We start from the raw sequence: 18562 nt of genomic DNA, 5'->3' as shown, positions 1-18562 counted from the left end.
CCTGCCTCTATCTTCTTTTCTTCAGGCTAAAACCTTCAGCTGGTTATCATACTCAAGGCACTTCACTGTAATATTCATCTTTCTCTGAAAACTATCTAGTTTATCAATGTCCCTCTTAAAATATGGCTCTATGGAATACTCTTGTGCCATAAGAAATAGTGAGTAGGATGCTTTCAGAAAAACTTCGGAAGACTTACTTATATGAACTGATAAAAGTGAAATGAGCAGAACCAGGAGAACATTGTATACAATAATAGCAACATTGTACACAATAATAGCAACATTGTAGGTTGATCAACTGGGAATGACTTAGTTATTCTCAGCAATACAATGATCCAAGATAATTCAGAATGGCTTATGATGAAAAATACTATCTGCCTCCAGCAAAAGAACTGATGGAGTCTGACTGCAGATCAAACCATAGTTTTCTAAACTTTATATTTCTTAGGGTTTTTTGTCTGTTTTATTTTGCAACATGCTTAATATGGAAATATGTTTTATATGACTGCATATGTATAGTCTGTAGAAAATTGTTTGCCTTATCAAGGAGAGGGGAGGGAAGGGAGATAGGGAGGGAATTTGGAACTCTAAATTAATTTTTTAAGTTAAAAATTGGTTTTGCATGTAATTGAGAAAAAAATAAAATAAAAGAATAAAACATATTGTTCTCAGAACTGAACAAAATATTCCAGATATCAGGAGTCCTCCATACCTAAAGAACTGAAATGAATTGAGCAAATATATTGTTACTAATTCATTGCAAGGTGTTATTCTAGGTGCTGGTTATAGAATGACAAATAAACAATTCTGCAGCATCTTTTATACTATAGTTTAAAATATTCTGTTCATTAGTCATCTAAAGCTGAGGTTTCTGCTGCTTTTAGCTTCTGATATTTTCCCTTCTATGTTCTGCCCTACTTTCTCTCAACATCACCCCAACTACCTCTTAGAATTACAAAATCTCTACTACTTATTTCATATAAAGGAGTGAGTGTGGTAGTAGAATCACAATTTCAATCCCCAAAGTAATTCTGTACAACTTGTCCTGAAGTAGGAATCCCTTCTAATAACTCCTACAATGATTATCTAGTTGTAAAACTATCACCATTCCCATAACTTTTCCATAGCCTTGGCTCTGTCCCTCAAGTCACTGCTTGCCAATTTATTATTCTTTTTAGTGATCAAAGCCAACAAGCAGTGGTAATGAGAGATTAATTTGGCATTCTTGACCTTGGTTGATGGGAGAAAATTTATTAAGTACTTACAATGTGCTAAGCACTAAGTTAAGCATTGGAAATATAAATAGACAAATGAGAGAGTCTCTGCTCTCAATGAGCTCACATTCTAATAGGTATAAACAGCATATTTATGCATGGTAAGCTACAGAGCTAATGGGAAGCCTTGGGTATCAGCAGCAGCATGGATCACAGAGATGAAGTCTCTGGAGAGATGACGCTCTGGAAAGAGCCTCCAGACATGAATGGAGATCACAGAGATGAAGTCTCAATCTCAGGCTAAGGTTTGGTGGTAGAATACCAAGCACATCATATCCCTTTTCTTATGCACAGGTACCCATTCGGCTTATCCTCAAGAGTTTTAGGAGTTAGCAGTCATCAGTTATTCCTATTTTCATGACTTACCCTGATCTGAACTTGGGTGGGAGGTTCCCAGGGTGTTGAAAAGTCAGAAGATTGAGGAAAGAAGAGAACCCTGACTTTGACTTATGTAGGCCTTAGTAGAGGGATGGCAGTGATAGAACCACATCAGTAGCACTCTGGAATCACTCACTCTTGCAAGAATCATAGCCGCTACCTTCAAGATTGGAGAACCAATTTGACACCTTCCAATTTTAGCCATATTTTGGACAACGAACCAGTTGCCCTACCACAGTTACAGACTTCCTAGCCACCCTCTCTAAACCATGCTACCTATACCATTGCCATCTTCTTTATCCTCTAGAATCTTAGACTCTACTGCTGAAACACGCTGGGCTCTGAGACCTGAGCTTTTATTCTATCTGATGAGGAACCAAGGTTGCAGCAAGCACATGTGCCCCATCTTACCTTTATGTGTTATTTTCCTCTATTAAAAAGTTAAGTCTTTGAGAATGTGAACTATCTTTCCTTGTTGATTTATATTCCCAGTAATTAGCATGCTGCCTGGTAAATAGTAAGTGCTTAATAAAAACTTTAACACTTAAATCATTCAACTCATATATAGTGTACTTCAGGTAAAATTTCATCATGATTCAAGTAATTTTGTAATGGATAGATTTCTTTCATTTAAATAATTTAACATTTTCTGTGGTGTCCAGTGTAGTAAGAGAAAGCATAGTTAAGAATGACTGAGTTGGAGTCAAAAGACCTGGATTCTAATCTTGTTTATGATACCTTCAATCTGTGTTACCCAGGGTAAATCATTTCAGTTATCCATGCCTCAATTTTCTCCTCTGTGTAAATGGGAGGTTTAAATGTGAAAATCAGTTGTGTAGTGTCCTATAAAGTATTATGCAAATGTAAGCTATTATTGCTTTTAACTTTCACCTCTTTTTGCTCTATCCTCCATCATCAGAAATAAGCTTCTAGAGGGTAAGAATAATACCTGTGTAGGTTTCTTTTTACAGTTGTGGGCACAGTGAATAGGAAGGCATGGAAAGAAGGCTCTTAAATGATAAGAGTGTTTATTGTGTTTATTCTTTCAACCACTTTTCTTCTGATATCCTACGGCAAAGACTGCATAAAGTGTTTTAATGTTACTTAGGGAATAAGTATACATTATTAGCTTACTATGCATCTCTTACTTGTTTGAAAATCCTTTATTTCATAGAGGGCACAAATAATTGGGGAGTATGTTTCCAACATGCAAAATGAGTTGTATCTTTCCATAAGCAAGCTTATAACTGGGCTCCTGCAGCCACACTGCTTCACATATGGTACTTATGAGTCAATTAAAGCACCCTAAGAAGCAATTACCATTTTATTGTTTAATTCAATTTTCACAACTCATGCTGTTCTACTCAAAAGTTGTGTGTGTATATGTATGTATGTATGTGTGTATATGTATATGTATATATATATATGTGTGTATGTGTATGTATATGTATATGTATGTGTATATGTATGTGTATATATATGCATTTAATAATAGGCATACCTGTTTTGGAAACTCTCATTTTGGAAAAAAACCCTGAAAACTCTTAAGTAACTACACACTGTGATTTTACATCAAGTAAGAGCAAATGGAAGGAACATGTGAAGTCATTTTGGTTATAAAAAGAATTTACTTCAAATTTCAAAACCATTTGGGTAATAGCAAGTAAAAATGTTATCCCTATAAGTTAAAATAGCTATTGAAATGTTGCCTTTTCAAAGTCCACCAAATACACAGAAGATAGAAAGTTCTTTATTAACTTAGTGAGCCTTACTAGTGGATCCATTAGCAACCCATTGACTGCGGCTCTACATTCTCCATCCCCTCTTCCCAGAAATCTTCCATGTAGGATTAGCCCAGTACATGGTTGATCTTCTTCTAGCTCCTTTAAAATTATGATCATATTAGTGCAGGGTATGGAATGCCCATTTATTTTCCCTCATTTATAGTGCATGACCATGTTACATCATTTTCCAATCATATATTCACTGGCTTCTATCTTTTGGCTATTTCTTGCTAAGAAGTTGCTATTAGGAATATAATCCAGCCTAATTATATCTACAATGAATGTCTCCCTTGACTTTTAGTTTCATATTGCAAACAATTTTAATTGTTTAGGGATGGTGTTGTTCCATGATACTCAGCCATATACCATCACTGAGAGAATTGGTTTTCATGTGAAGGGACTGAATGGATTCATCCTAATTGCTATGTAATTTCCCAAATAAAATCCAGCTTGTTCTTTTCCTTCTGTTCAGTCCTGGTAGCTCTTTGTCCATCTACAATCCCTATCCAAAATAAATGTACTTAATGCCTAATTCAATGGTTTGCCAGTCTAACTCTACATCAGAGTGTGAACACTAGTCACTGCTTTTTCCTAAGTGGATTTTTATACATATCTTGTTTTAGTCATTATGAATCTCTCCAAGGAGACCCCATAGTTCTAGTATGATCAGGAGAATGCCATCCACAAACAGGAGTACCTGGAGGTCCCTACAGCTTCTGGGGATTAATTACATTTGAACTTTGTACAGGGTATTCTCCATGAAAGTTGCAAACACTTTTGGAAAGTTTGTCTTTTTGTGGGGTTTTTTTTGTGTCTTCCTTAATCCTGAGAAGTAGAGGATCACTGAACAGTTTTCTTAGTAGTTGCATTTATCTAACATATGCCTTTCAGATTTATTGGGAAATTACTTTTGAGGTGTTATTTTCTTCTATCAAGTCTAATGTTTTTGTAATCAATAAACAAAAAGGGGTACCTTTTATTCTCTGTACCTTTCAGTCATAGAATCATATATTTAGAATTAGAAAGAACTTTTAGTCAACCCCCCATTTTACTAATGAGGAAAATTGAGGTCCAGAAAGATTATATGAGTTTTCTATGGAAACTCTGGTTATTGTTTGTCCTTCATTCTCTAAGAGAATCAATGACATCAAGAAAGTGATGTCCAGATTTGCAAATGAATTGGATTTAAGTGAGGCAGGGATGTACAAAGTCATCATCTTCACTTACTCTTCCAGAGCCATCTGAGTCCAGTGGCAAGATATAGCTCAGGATGACAGGAGATTGACCCAAGTAACCCTGCTAATGTGTTAAAGGTGGATCTAGGTCCTTTGACTCCAAATCTACTTTTCCCACCACTACAACAGTAGTATGATTATGAATGTATGAACTGTTAGAGAAAATTGTTCATTAAGACTTGCTTATTCTCATCTAATATTCTAATTAAAAAGAAACAATTTCACTATGTATATAGAAAATTTGCATTAAAATGTAATACAAATGAGAAATGTAGGCATAGTTACTGATATCCTCTCAGTCACCAATTTGGGGGAGAATATGGAGTTATAGCACTTGTTCCTCTCCACAATTTTTAGAATATTCTCATATTCAGATATTTTGAAATCAGTTTATACCTCAAGGCTTTAAGAAAACATGTCAAAAATCCCTCTAGCACAGATTTCTTCTGTGAGTGCTTTGTTAGATTTGGCTGTTCTTCCCACCATCATTTTTTTAGTGCCATTTCTACTACTTTATATAACACATTTGGAGACTAAGGTGTTATAGTCTAAATCTGGTGGTTTCACTGTCAATGATGAAAAAAGATCAATACAGAAATGCTGGCAAATCTGTACCCATGTTTTTATCTATTTTTATTTTGCTATTCCAGTTTTATCTATAAACACTCTTGGGAGAATTTGATTTAATTCGTTCTGATGCCAAGCTTTCTGTAGGTATGTTTTTCCCAACACTTCTCTTCACTGATTTTGGAGGCCAAACTGTTTATAATTTTACTCTTGTACTCTTCTGTAGCATTTTACAAATTGGTTTGATATTCCAAATTGATGTTGCCTTTTACCTGCTACGTCTTTGCTTAGGAATAACTTATCTTGCCAGATAGCTTGGTTTGAGGGATCTTTTGTTCTCCTAGATATGGGGATTGATTTCCATCAGTTATATTTCTATAAAAGTGATAAAAATCAGTTTCTCTATGATTTCCTTCATTCATTTTTTCATTATCCATTGCTTGTTTTAATAGCTGTTAGAGATATTGTAATTATATACAATGTCATGTTCTCAATTTTATCCTTCTAAACTAGTATTGATTTTAATCTTTACTCAATGATTAGAGCACTGATTCCAGCTCATACACAGAGTTCTTGTAAAATATCTCCCATAAAACTAGCTAGTAAGTTATTTCTTGTCTCAAGATTTAGGTAATTTTGGGAAAATTATTGGTGCTTACTTTGCCCATTTCTTCAACTTCCATTTTGGAAAAAAAAGTATTCATTTTATATAGGTATCAAATATCTAAGTGATGACATTTCTTTAATATTTTCTTCTGGATAATTGACTAAATTGATGGTATTACTCCTTCCAGCAATACATTTAATGACCCATCCATGCTTGCTCATCTTCTGTGTGTCTTGTTTATGTCATTGTAAGTCTTCTATATGAATCTGTCCAAAAGGGATCTTTCTTGTGGTCTCTTGACATTATATGAATACTGAAATTAATAATATGCTGTTATATTAATAAGTAATTATTAATTTGTGACCCATCTTTTTCCTCCTATTTCTAAGACCCCACTCATGAAAAGGTCAGTCTGTCTCTGAAAAGCATGAACTAGTGATGATCACACCTATCCCCCAAAACACATGCTCATTAATGAGGGCCAACTCCACCAAACTGAGAAACCTAATTTCTGTTTAGAATATAAACAGAGTCCAGAGGTTAGGGCAACCCAACTCTAGAAGGAGAAAACTAGCCAGACAGGTCCCAATGGAAATGACTCCCCTTGCCCAGATTGCTGGTCTGCTGAGTCTCATGATCAAGCTATATTATCATCAGGAAGAGCAGAAGACTTGTATCTCACCTACCCATTAAATGTCCAGCAATCAGGGTTGAGTTTCACTTGTCAGGGGAGTTCCCTATCAAAAGTCACACATCTGATTTAAGGTGTTTCAGAGTGTCCCTAAGTGACTTTGGTGACAGAGAGAAGCCACTGACCATCAATTTATTGATAATTGGCTAGCCTAATTCATAAAATGATTACTAATTACCTGTAAACTCAGTCTCTTGGGAGTTTTATTTGCAACAGTACTAATGAAGCATATAGTCTATTTTTCCTCACTATGGATCTCTCCACTGATATTTGAGTGATTCACAGCTTTATGGTCAGCTTTTGTGATATTCCAATTTTTGCAGGCATATTATATCGTTGGAAGAATGTCAAAATGCTCAAAAATAAAATTCAGAAGCAGCTAGGTAGGTCAGTGGTTAGAGTGCTGGGTCTGAGTTCACATGTGAGGCCTCAGACACTTACTAGCTATGTGACCTTGGACAAGTCATTTGATTTCTTTTTGCCTCAGTTTTCTCAACAGTTAAATTAATAGCACCTACTTCTCAGTGTTGTTGTGAGGATGATAATAGTTATAAAGTACTTAGCACAAAGTCTAGCACATAGTAAGTACCATATAAATGCTAGTTGTTGTTGTTATTGTTGTTGTTGTTAATTAAATGGATCTTAATGTCAATGACGCAGATGACAGCTTATCCATGTCTGCCTTCCAATCCTTTTTGACTCTTGTCTAGATCTTCATAAAGGTAACAACAGGTGGTCCATGAACATGCCAAAGACCTTCTGCTCTTTCTTTCAACATCTCTGCATGACACTCTGTGTCACACTGTGGTCATTCAATTGTTATATTTGTTCCCACCACCAAATTCCCTTTGTGTCATACAATTCTTTAATGACATTCTTTATTCTTGTTCTTCTTTAGAGTTCCTTATTGGTCAGATGTTGTTGAAGAATATTAGTATTGAAACACTGCTTTTTGTTTCAGGGAAATGTTTGGAATCAATTTCTCAGTTGCAATCTAACTAGCTTTCTTCCTCCATCTGCATTAGCTATCCAAAATGAATGTACTATGGGGGCAGCTAGGTGGCACAATGGATAGAGCACCGGCCTTGAAGTCAGGACACTTGACACTTAGTAGCTATGTGACTGTGGGCAAGTCACTTAACCCCAATTGCCTTAAAAAAAAAGGAAAAAGAAAAAAAAAACTGAATGTACTATTGGACTAAGGTTTTCTCTTCAGTTGTGTAACATAGTCTTGACTTTCTTCAGTCACTTTTTTTTTCTATGTTGATAGGCCAAATGTTTTTTGTTTTCTCTTTTCTTATCATAGATATGTTTCTTGAGGTTCTGCCACATTCTAGGCTTGGTAAAATGAGCACAATGTAATAAGCAGCAGGAACACCTGCAGGCCCTCATCTGAGAATTTCTCTGTTATTTGTATTCTGCCAAGTATGTCCTCCAGACCATGTCAGATCTTTAAGGTGATTTTTTTTTTGCCTTACTTAATATTAATCATTCTAAGATCATCAAGCAAAGTGCTTTGTCTAGCTACTTTATTGCATGTTAACATACGCATTGGAGGTACCTCTGTGGAAGACAGTCATTAAATCTACATTTTGCTTAAAAAAATTAAATGTATTTTTATATTTAACAAAAACTTTCAGTTAGCTATATAACTGGAAATATGTAGTCTGCTATAAAAAAGTCATTTGTGAAAGACTACTAGTTTTCTTTTTTCATCAAGGATTTCTTTGATAGGTATGAATATATTATTTTCATGCAAATTTCATGGTTCTGAGAAAGTAAGAATATGGATTTGTAACTGATATCCTATGTCTTCCTTCCCCCACCCCTGAAGTAATAACATCTGTGATTCCAGCCTCCTCCTTTACCCAATCATCTGGTGTCCTTTCCTCTTTCAAATATCTTGGGATCCCACCCTTCAGGTCCCTCAAAACTATGTTGTCTCACATAGATGTAGAGGAGTGGTAATAAAGACTTACATTTATGTAGCGCTTAAATATTATAAAACACTGTCCTCACAATTCAGTGAAGTAGTTAATATGTGACTATCCCCATCTTACTGAGGAATAAACTGAGACTCTGAAAGGTTAAGACACTTGTCCATGAACAAATTCTTGAAAGAATATAAAGTAGACATAAACATCACCATGTCTGTTCCCTCTAAATCTAGCTATCTATCCACTGTTCTTTTTTGTCTTGTTTCTTTTGTTAATTTTAAATTATCTTTTCCAGGATTTTTTTTCCCTATCCTTCCCTTCATCCATTTTTATTAAAGTAAAAACATTGTGATGTCTATGGAATCATGTCAAGTTCTTAACTGAATTGCCCTGCTACTTTAAACTCTGCTATAGACTTTTGTATTTACTCTCTAATTATCTTCATTGTTGTCTTTAAAAATGTTTCATTGGTGTTCTTTTTATTTTATATCACTATCACTTCCCAATGACTCTCCTATTATCTATAAAACCTGCCTTTATAAGAAAATTCAATTAAGTAAAACAAATAAAACTGCTGATATTGATGTCTCTTTGCCGATGTTTATTACAAATATTTCTAGACAAGATTATCTAATATGCTCTGAAATTATTTCTTTTTCCATCATTTGTTCATCACTTGCTATGGGTTTAATTATCACTAGGTGACTCCCAGGTCTATAATATATCCAGCCTAGTGTTTGTCCGGAGCTCTAGTTATATTTTTATGGACTTCCTATTAGACATTTTGACTGAGATGTTCTGTAGACATCTCATACTCAATGCATCCAAAATGTATGTTTCCCCCAAACCTACTTTCATTCTTAAATTCTCTATTTCTGTTGAAGGTGCTACTAGCCTTCCAGTCACCAGATTTACAACCTCAGAATCATCTTTAACTCCTTACTTTCATTCACTCCACATATCCAACCAGTTGTCAAATCTTGGCATTTCTGTCTCCACAAAGTTTCTTGTATCCATCTACTTCACTGCATTCACATAATTACCACCCTAGTTCAGGCCTAATTGCTTCTTACCTGGACTATCACAATAATCTAACTAGTTTCCCTTCCTTGTTTATCTTCCCCTCTTACTCCCTCAGTCACATAGATACACAAATTTTTTTTATTTTTTAATTTATGGACTAAAACAAGCATTTCTATAGCATAAAACAATAAAGATGATTGTATATGAAAATGTAAGTCTACTATGCACAACTTGCTATTCCTTTCAAATACATAACAAAATTATCATGTAAATTTTTTTTCTTCCCTCCCTACCCCCTACCCTAGAGATGGCTACCGTTAGACACAAATAGTTGTGTGTGTGTGTGTGTGTGTGTGTGTGTGTAATTCTATGCATACTTCTATTTATCAGTCCTTCCACTAGATGCAGATAACGTCTTCTTCATATACTCTTTATTATTAATTTGGGTATTCACAATAGTCAAAATAGCTTATTCACTCAAAGTCGTTCTTAAAACAATATTGTTTTACTGTATACAATGTTCTCTTGGTTCTGCTCATTTTGTTCTTCATTATTTCATGCAAGTCTTTCCATTTTTTTTTCTGAAATTATTTAGCTCATCATTTCTTATAGCACAGTAGTATTCCATCACAATCATATACCATAACATGTTCAGCCATTCCCCAATTGATAGGCATCCCTGCAATTTCCAGTTCTTTTCAACCACAAAAAGAGCTGCTAAAAACATTTTAGAACATATAAGTTCTTTTCCTTTTGCCTCTAATTATCTTTGGAAAAAGACCAAGTAATGGTATTGCTGGGTCAAAGGGTATAGATAGTTTAATAACTCTTTGGGCATAATTCCAAATTGCTCTCCTCAAAATGGTTGGGTCAGTTTTTTCACATCCTCTCCAATGTTCATCACTTTATCCTTCCATCATTTTAGCCAATTTAGTAGGTATAAAATTATATCTCATGGGTGTTTTGATTTGCCTTTCTCTAATCAAGAAAGATTGAGAACATTTTTTATGTGACTATAAATTATTTTGATTTCTTCTTTGGAAAATTGCCTGTTCATATCCTTTGACTATTTATCAATTGGGGAACAACTCATGTTCTTGTAGATTTGACAAAGTTCTTTATATATTTCAGATATGAGACCTTTATCTGATAAAAACTGTCTAATTTTTCCCAATTTTTTATTTTCCTTCTGATCTCAGCTACATTTATTTGTACAAAACCTTTTAAATTTGATACAATCAAAATGATCCATTTTACACCTAATTTGCTCTCTGCCTCTTGTTTATTTATAGATTGTTTACCTATCCATAAGTCTGATAAGTAATATGTTCCATGCTCTTCTAATTTTCTTGTAAAATCTCTATATCTAGGTCATGTATCCATTTTGACCTTATATTAAAAGTGGTGTAAAATATTTGTCTATGCCCAGTTTCTGCCATACTGCATTCTAATTTTTCTGGCAAATTTTTATCAAATAATGAATTCTTATCCCCAAAACTTAAGTCTTCACACTTGTCAAATACAAGGTTATTATGTTTATTTGCTGCTGTAAATTATATGTCTACTCTATTCCATTGATCTACTTTTCTGTTTCTTTTTTTTTAAACTTTTTACAATGGAACATTCATTTCAAAGATGTAGCAAGAACAAACATAGAAACATTCTTCACTTCCCTCTCCAACTAAGAAGTGCAATTCTTCCTACATCTCTTCATCTCTGGAGAGTGGAGGGGCAATTAGCTTCACAGTCTAAATAAGTTTATATTTAGCATCCATCCCACCAAGTTCCAAGGCCACTCTAGCCTTGGGTTTGTGTTCCTAGCTTCTTAGGATTTCCATGATAGGCTGGTTGCAACATCTGGTCTTGTATCCTGGCTTCAAGGTCCCCATGGCTCAAGGTCTCACATCTGAGACTCTAGTCCCTATACCTAGAGCTGAAAAGGACAAAAGAAATGGACCCAAACTCCAACTCTGTTTCTCAGTGTGGCCTAATGGATAGAGGACAGTCTTGGAGTTAGGATTCAAATTCTGCCAATGACATGTTCTAGCTTTGTGACCATGGGCAATTCATTTAACATTTTAGTGTCCCAAAGAAGTTTTGTTTTGTTTTTTTTAATTTTTTTGGGCAATCAGGGTTAAGTGACTTGTCCTGGATCACATAGCTAATAAGTATCTGAGGCCAGATTTGAACTTAGGTCATCCTGACTCCAGAACCAGTGCTCTATCCACTGTGCAATCCAGTTGAACCCCAAAGAAGTTTTATTAATTGAGTTGGTATAATTTCAGTGATATTCTTGCTTTTGCATTTTCTTCATTTCTTTCTCTTTTCTTCATTAATAAATTTGTTTTTAGTTTTCAACATTTACTTCCACAAGATTTTGAGTTCCAAATTTTCACCCCATATCACCCCTCCCCCACCCTAAGATGGCATGCATTCTGAATACCCCTTCCCTTAGCCTGCCTTCCTTTCTCTCTCTCCCCCCCTTCTCTTATCCCCTTCCCCTTCTGTTTTCTTGTAGGGCAGGATAGATTTCTGTACCCCATTTCCTGTATTTGTTATTTCCCAGTTGCATGTGAAAAAAAAATTTTTTAAACATGTGTTTTTAAAATTTTGGGTTCCAAATTTTCTCCCTTCCTCCCTCCTCACCCACCCTCATTGAAAAGGCAAGCAACTCAATACAGGTTATGCAAGTGTAGTCATGCAAAACACTTCCATAGTAGTCATGTTGTGAAAAATTAAGGATATTTCCCTTCATCCTATCCTGTCCCCCATTTATTCTATTCTCTCTTTTGACCCTGTCCCTCCCCAGAAGTGTTTGCTTCTGATTACCCCTTCCCCCAATCTGCCCTCCGCTCTATCATCCTCCTGCTCTCTTGTCCCCTTCCTCCACCATTTTCCTGTAGGGTAAGGTAGATTTCCATACCCAATTGAGTGGGTATATTCCCTCCTTAAGCCAAATCCTATGAGAATAAGATTCACACATTCCCTCTCACCTTCCCCTGTTTCCCCTCCACTGTAAAAGTCTTTTCTTTTCTGTTTCATGTGAAATAATTTACCCTATTCTACCTCTCCCTTTCTCCTTCTCCCAGTATAATTCTCTATCACCCCTTAATTATATTTTCCAGCTATCCCCCCTTCATCTTCAACTCACCCTGTGCCCTCTATCTATCATTTCTCTCTCTCTCTCTCCATGTGTGTGTATATATATATATATAGTATGTGTGTGTGTGTATATATATGTATATATATGTGTGTGTGTGTGTGTGTGTGTGTATATATATATATATATGTATACATACATGCAATTTTTTTCCCTCCAACTACCCTAATACTGACAAAGGTCTCATGAGTTACAAATATCATCTTTCCATTTAGTTCAAACTTAATGTCTCATATGACTTCTCTTTCCTGTTTACCTCTTCATGTGTCACTTGAGTCTTGTATTTGAAAGTCAAATTTTCTATTCAGCTCTGATCTTTTCATCAAGAATGCTTGAAAGTCATCTATTTCACTGAATGACCATTTTTTCCCCTGAAGGATTATACTCAGTTTTTCTGGGTAGGTGATTCTTGGTTGTAATCCCAGAGAGCTCCTTTGCTCTCTGGAATATCATATTCCGTGGGTAGAAGCTGCTAAATCTTGTGTTATCCTGATTGTGTTTCCACAATACTTGAATTATTTCCTTCTGGCTGCTTGCAATATTTTCTCCTTGACATGGGAACTCTGGAATTTGGTTACAATATTCCTAGGAGTTTTCCTTTGGGGATCTCTTTCAGGAAGAGAATGGTGGATTCTTTCAATTTCTATTTTGCCCTCTGGTTCTAAAATATCAGGGTAGTTTTCCTTGATAATTTCTTTTTTTGATCATGACTTTCATATAGTCCAATAATTTTTAAATTTTCTCTCCTGGATCTATTTTCCAGGTCAGTTGTTTTTCCAATGTGTTACTTCACATTGTTTTCTATTTTTTCATTCTTTTGGTTTTATTTTACAGTGTTTTGATTTCTCATAAATTCACTGGCTTCCAATTGTTCCATTCTAATTTTTAAGGAAGTATTTTCTTCAGTAAGCTTTTGGACTTCCTTTTCCATTTGGCCAATTTTGCTTTTTAGGGCATTCTTCTCCTCATTGCCTTTTTGGACTTCTTTTGCCATTTGGGCTAGGCTATTTTTTAAGGTGTTATTTTCTTCAGTATTTTTTGGGTCACCTTTAGCAAACTATTGACTTGTTTTTCATGATTTTCTTGTAACACTCTCAGTTTTTCCTCTACTTCTCTTTCTTGCTTCTCAAAATCCTTTTTGAGCTATTCCATAGCCTGGGACCAGTTCATATTTTTCTTGGAGTCTTTGGATGTCGGAGCTTTGACTTTGCTGTTTTCTTCTGGTTGTATGTTTTGATCTTCTTTGTCACCAAAGTAGTTCTATGGTCTGACTCTTTTTGTGCTGCTTGCTCATGATCCCAGCCAATTACTTGAGTAATAAATTCTTTGTTAAGGTAGGGGTCTGTTTCCAGTGTGGAGAATGTACTGTCCCAAGCTTCGGGGGTTTTGTGCAGCTGTTTTCAGAGATACTTCTAGGAACCTATAAATTTTCAGTTTTCCAAGGTGCTGTGATTATGGGCGAGGTGTTTACTCCTTTCCTGGCCTGTGCTCTGGTCTATGAGTGACCACAAGCACTATTTTCTGTCTTGGAACTGTGAGGAGGATTCTCTCTCCACAGCCACTGTAAGTTCCACCACACCAGTGCTCTTCCTCGAACTAGGACTGCCACCCAGAACTATGACCCAGATCCAAGCACAGGCAAAGCAAGCGAATCCTGTACCAGCAAAGAGATCCCTGTAATCCCCTTCTGATCAGCCACCTGACTCCCCCTCTGATCAGCCACCAGATTCCCCCTCAGTCTGTGGGCTGGAAACTCCAGAGGCAGCCACTGCCACAGGGCCATGCTTGGGCCTGGGGCTGTTACACCAGTTCTTCTCTCTCACCATAGAAATAGATTTTTCCTACTGACCTTGTAAGTTGTCTTTTGCATTCATGGGTTGAGAAGTCTGGAAACTACCACAGCTGCCTGTGATTCAGTCCTCTGAGGCCTGCTCCAGGTTTGCTGCAGCCTGCGCGACCACGTCGAACTGCGCTCCTCTCCCAGCCTGGCGCGATATACTTTTCCTGATCAACCATCCAGGTTGTCTTGGGCTGGAAATTTGTTTCACTCTGTCTTTTTGTGGGTTCTGCTGCTTTGGAATTTGTTTAGAGCCATTTTTGTTTTACAAGTGTTTGTAGGGGTTTGGGGGAGAGCTCAAACAAGTCACTGCTTTTACTCCGCCATCTTGGCTCTGCAGTTCTTATAGAATCTATACAAAATGCTTTCAGGAAGTCAGAGAAAGCACTAGCAACTTTTGGGATGAGAAAAAAAAATCTTACATAGGAGGAAATACTTGGGTTAAGCCTTGAAGATAGTTAGAGGTGAGGAGATATATGCAACTGGTTGGAGATACATAGTTTCTGTCTATAAGGTATCTTGGTGAGGAGGTATATGCAACTGGTTGGAGATACATAGTTTCTGTCTATAAGGTATCTTGGACAGCTTTTGCAAACGTATAATGAACTGGTCACAGAACCAAACATTAAGAAAAAAATGGACAAGATTGCACTGCTGAAACTGAAAAATATTTTTTTTGTTTTGTTTGTTTTTTTGTTTTGTTTTGTTTTTTGATCCCAAATTTCTAGCTGAAACAAAGATTTATCTTTTTCAATACTAATGGGTTTTTGTTGTTGTTTTTTGTTTGTTTGTTTGTTTTTGTTGTTGTTTAGTTGTTTTCTGGCAATGTGGTTTGGCTGTATGTCATGAGGCACCACAATCTCTGAAGAATTAAAGTTAGGGATCACTTGTACAACAATGAAAATGTACATTACAGGCTTAGAAGGTTATAGTACATTACAAATGAAGGGTTATGCATTAGAGATATTGTGGAAAATGTTATCAAAGAAATGTATATTAAGAAAAATGGTATGGCCAAACCACAAGAGAAAAGGATAATGAACAGAAAGTTTGTATGCTCATTGAGTTCCTTACAACACCAAGAGAATGTGAAGATCATTAGCACATCCCTCTGGTGATGTCATGGTAGGATAGAAACAAGTGCCACATAATTGGAAGCTCTGGATTTTGGCTATGTTGTTCCTGAAAGTTTTCATTTGGAGGTATCTTTAAGGAGCCATCTGGTTCTAAAAGATCTTGGCAATTATCTTTTACAATATTTTGAAACATAATGCCTTCTCTCTGTCTCTCTCTCTGTCTGTCTCTCTCTCTCTCTGTCTCTCTGTCTCTCTCTCTTTCATCATGACATTCAGAGACTTCAATGATTTAGTTTTTTTTTCCTCCTCTACCTGTTTTCCAGTTCAGTTGTTTTTGCTATTAGATATCTCGCATTTTCTTCCACTTTTGAGCATTTTGCCTTTGCTTTAATATTTCTTATTGCTTCATGGAGTCATTGGCTTTTATTTGGTCCATTCTAATTCTCCAGGAATTTGTTGTTTGGAAAAGGGTTTGTATCTCTTGTGTTAATCTGTTAATTCCCTTTCCATTTCTTTTTTCCACAGTTTTCATTTATTTTTCATTTCCCCCTAAGTACTCTCATTCCATCTGTAAATACAAAACAAAACATTGATTCATTCTAACTTTTATTTCATCTCTTCCAGACAATCCAGTTAAGTTTGCATTCAAGCTGTATTTTTTCTCTGATGCAAAGTATGTAGATGTTTTGGGGTCATTCTCTTCTGTAATTGCATCTTGAGCATACCTGCCACCATATGCAAATTTCTTTTCTGTTTGCCCATTTTTCCAACCTACTTTTTGACTTCAAATTTGATGTTAGGGCTGGACTCTGAGTCATTTCTAGAGGGAAGATTTGGGCTGGTCCTGTTGCTGCTTTCTTGGAGTATTGAGTGTGGTGCTGTTCCAGGATCTCAGGGACAGAATGGGGACTCACAAACTTCAGTGTATTCCAAATAATAGGATCCAGGGCAAAAGCTGATTGGTGACCTCTGGTCTAAAGTCTGTTAAGTTCCTGACCTGGGCTTGGGTTTGTGCAAGAGTAGACTGCTGCTGGAATCATCCCCTATCAAGTAACTGGAAAACTCTTTTGGCCAAGAATTATAGTGTCCCCTTTGTTTGGGTGCTGTCCTGGTTCTTCCTATGCAGGCCAGGCAATGAAGTCTGAGCCACACCACTTGCTGCTGGCTTCCTCATTTGTTCCTTCTCCCACACACACGGATTCCCTATCTGGTAGTGCTCTGTCTCACTTTGCTCTGGATCTGTAACCAGGGAGTGACTGGGCTAGTGGGCAACAAAACTGTTAGTTGGAAACTATCATCATAGTGCCCTGTTATGAGTCTGGTGTAAAGCCTCAGGCACAGAATTTTCTGCTTAGCATGCTCCTAGCCTGACGAGTGTCCAAAGATCTACCTTTCTGTCTCCCCATGCCAAACTGGGCTGAACAAAGAACTCATTGTGACTTTTAGTGAATTTCCCTAACATGATTTAGTTTGGAGTACCTTATAGATTTCTTAGGAAGAATTTGTGGAGAAGCCCTCACTACATTGCTTCATATTTCTTCGCCATCTTGGATGTACCTCTCATCAAATATCTCATGTCACATTTCCTCAAAAAAAAAAAAAACTACCCAAGTTCCAGCAGTAGCTAATCTCTTTGATGGCAGAGATGGTTTTTAATTTTGTTTTTGTATATCCCCAGAGTCTAATGCAGTGTCTTGTATGTAGTAGAAACTGAATATAATTTTGTTGAAGCAGATTAGCTATAAGTAGTTCAGGGAACAAGGGATAAAATGCCTTTGTGGACTAATCAGTTGTTTTCTGAAAAGCAAATCTGGGAAAGAAAATAGTCCATTCTATTTTTTATACCTATTTTACAAGTATTTCAATATTTCATAGTAATAATATCATGTATTTCTTTATGTAAGGTACTTTTGCTAAAAAAAAGAAACAAAAAGTATGTTTTTGTTTGTTTTTGAATGGCAAAATAAAGAGAGATCTGACCTTCAAGTCATGAATACCTGAATTCAAAACCTGTCTCTAACACACTGGCTCTGTGACTCTGAGCAAGTTATGTCTAAGTTCTCTAAGCAGCTCTAGACAACTCTTTTACAGAGTTGATATCAACCTGCATTTGCAAAGGGAAATTATCATCCAGGAGGCAGCTAGGTAGCACAGTGGATAGAGCACTGGCCCTGAAGTCAGGAAGACCTGAGTTCAAATCTGGCCTCAGACCAAACACTTGACACGTACTTGCTGTTTGACCCTGAGCAAGTCATTTAACCCAACTACCAAAAAAAAAATTATCATCCAGAAGTTCTCTATAATAAGGAAATCACAGGTTCTTTCTCTATCCTTATTGCTATCCATATACACTGTATACCTCAACTAGGTTGTCGTATGTGGTAGGTGTTCAATAATAATACTAACTGGTATTTATTCAGCAGCTCTTTAAAGTTTGCGAAGTACTTTTACATATATGATCTTATTTGAGCTTCACAAACCTGTTAGATACATAGTAGAATTTTTATTATTATCCCTATCTTACAGATAAGGAAATGGAGGCTTTGGGACATCCAGTGACCTAGTTGAAGTCATAGAGCTGTAAGCTATTCAGGGCAGTATCTGAAGGCAGGTCTTCTTGATTGTGCCCCCTGCACTCAAGCCACACTGCTTAATAAATGTTTGTGGAATTAAATTGAAATAGTAATCTGAGACTCTGTTTTGTATTTTAGCTGTCACATGTCTCTCTGATGATAACCAGTCTGCAGAAATGATTGACTGCCTTAAATGGGCAGGGGACATGCCGCCCCTTGTGCAAGAGTGTCATGTCCCTTGCCGAGATGACTGTATGTTCACTCCTTGGTCAAAATTCACCCCATGCTCAACAGATTGTGACACAATGAGGATCCGTCGCCGGCAGTTGACAGGTAGGCTCTGATTCTTGTATTTTGGTATCAGATAATGAAATAGTTGTTTCTGAAGAAATTCTGTACTGCTGTCAAATATCTGATTTA

At 36.3% G+C, this 18562-nt stretch overlaps 1 protein-coding gene across 1 annotated transcript in view; it reads left to right on the top strand.

The window, feature by feature from the left end:
* Positions 1–18562, top strand: part of THSD7B (thrombospondin type 1 domain containing 7B) — a 901933-nt gene that overhangs the window by 549219 nt on the left and 334152 nt on the right. The window contains exon 12 of the mRNA XM_027835643.1: positions 18281–18475. Within this exon, the coding sequence (XP_027691444.1) occupies positions 18281–18475 (195 nt within the window). The remainder of the gene's footprint in view (positions 1–18280; positions 18476–18562) is intronic.

This window comes from Vombatus ursinus, unplaced genomic scaffold (genome assembly GCF_900497805.2).
Source record: "Vombatus ursinus unplaced genomic scaffold, bare-nosed wombat genome assembly UNPS02014816.1, whole genome shotgun sequence".
NCBI classification, from domain to species: Eukaryota; Metazoa; Chordata; class Mammalia; order Diprotodontia; family Vombatidae; genus Vombatus; species Vombatus ursinus.
This window is presented reverse-complemented; position numbering and strand designations above follow the sequence as displayed.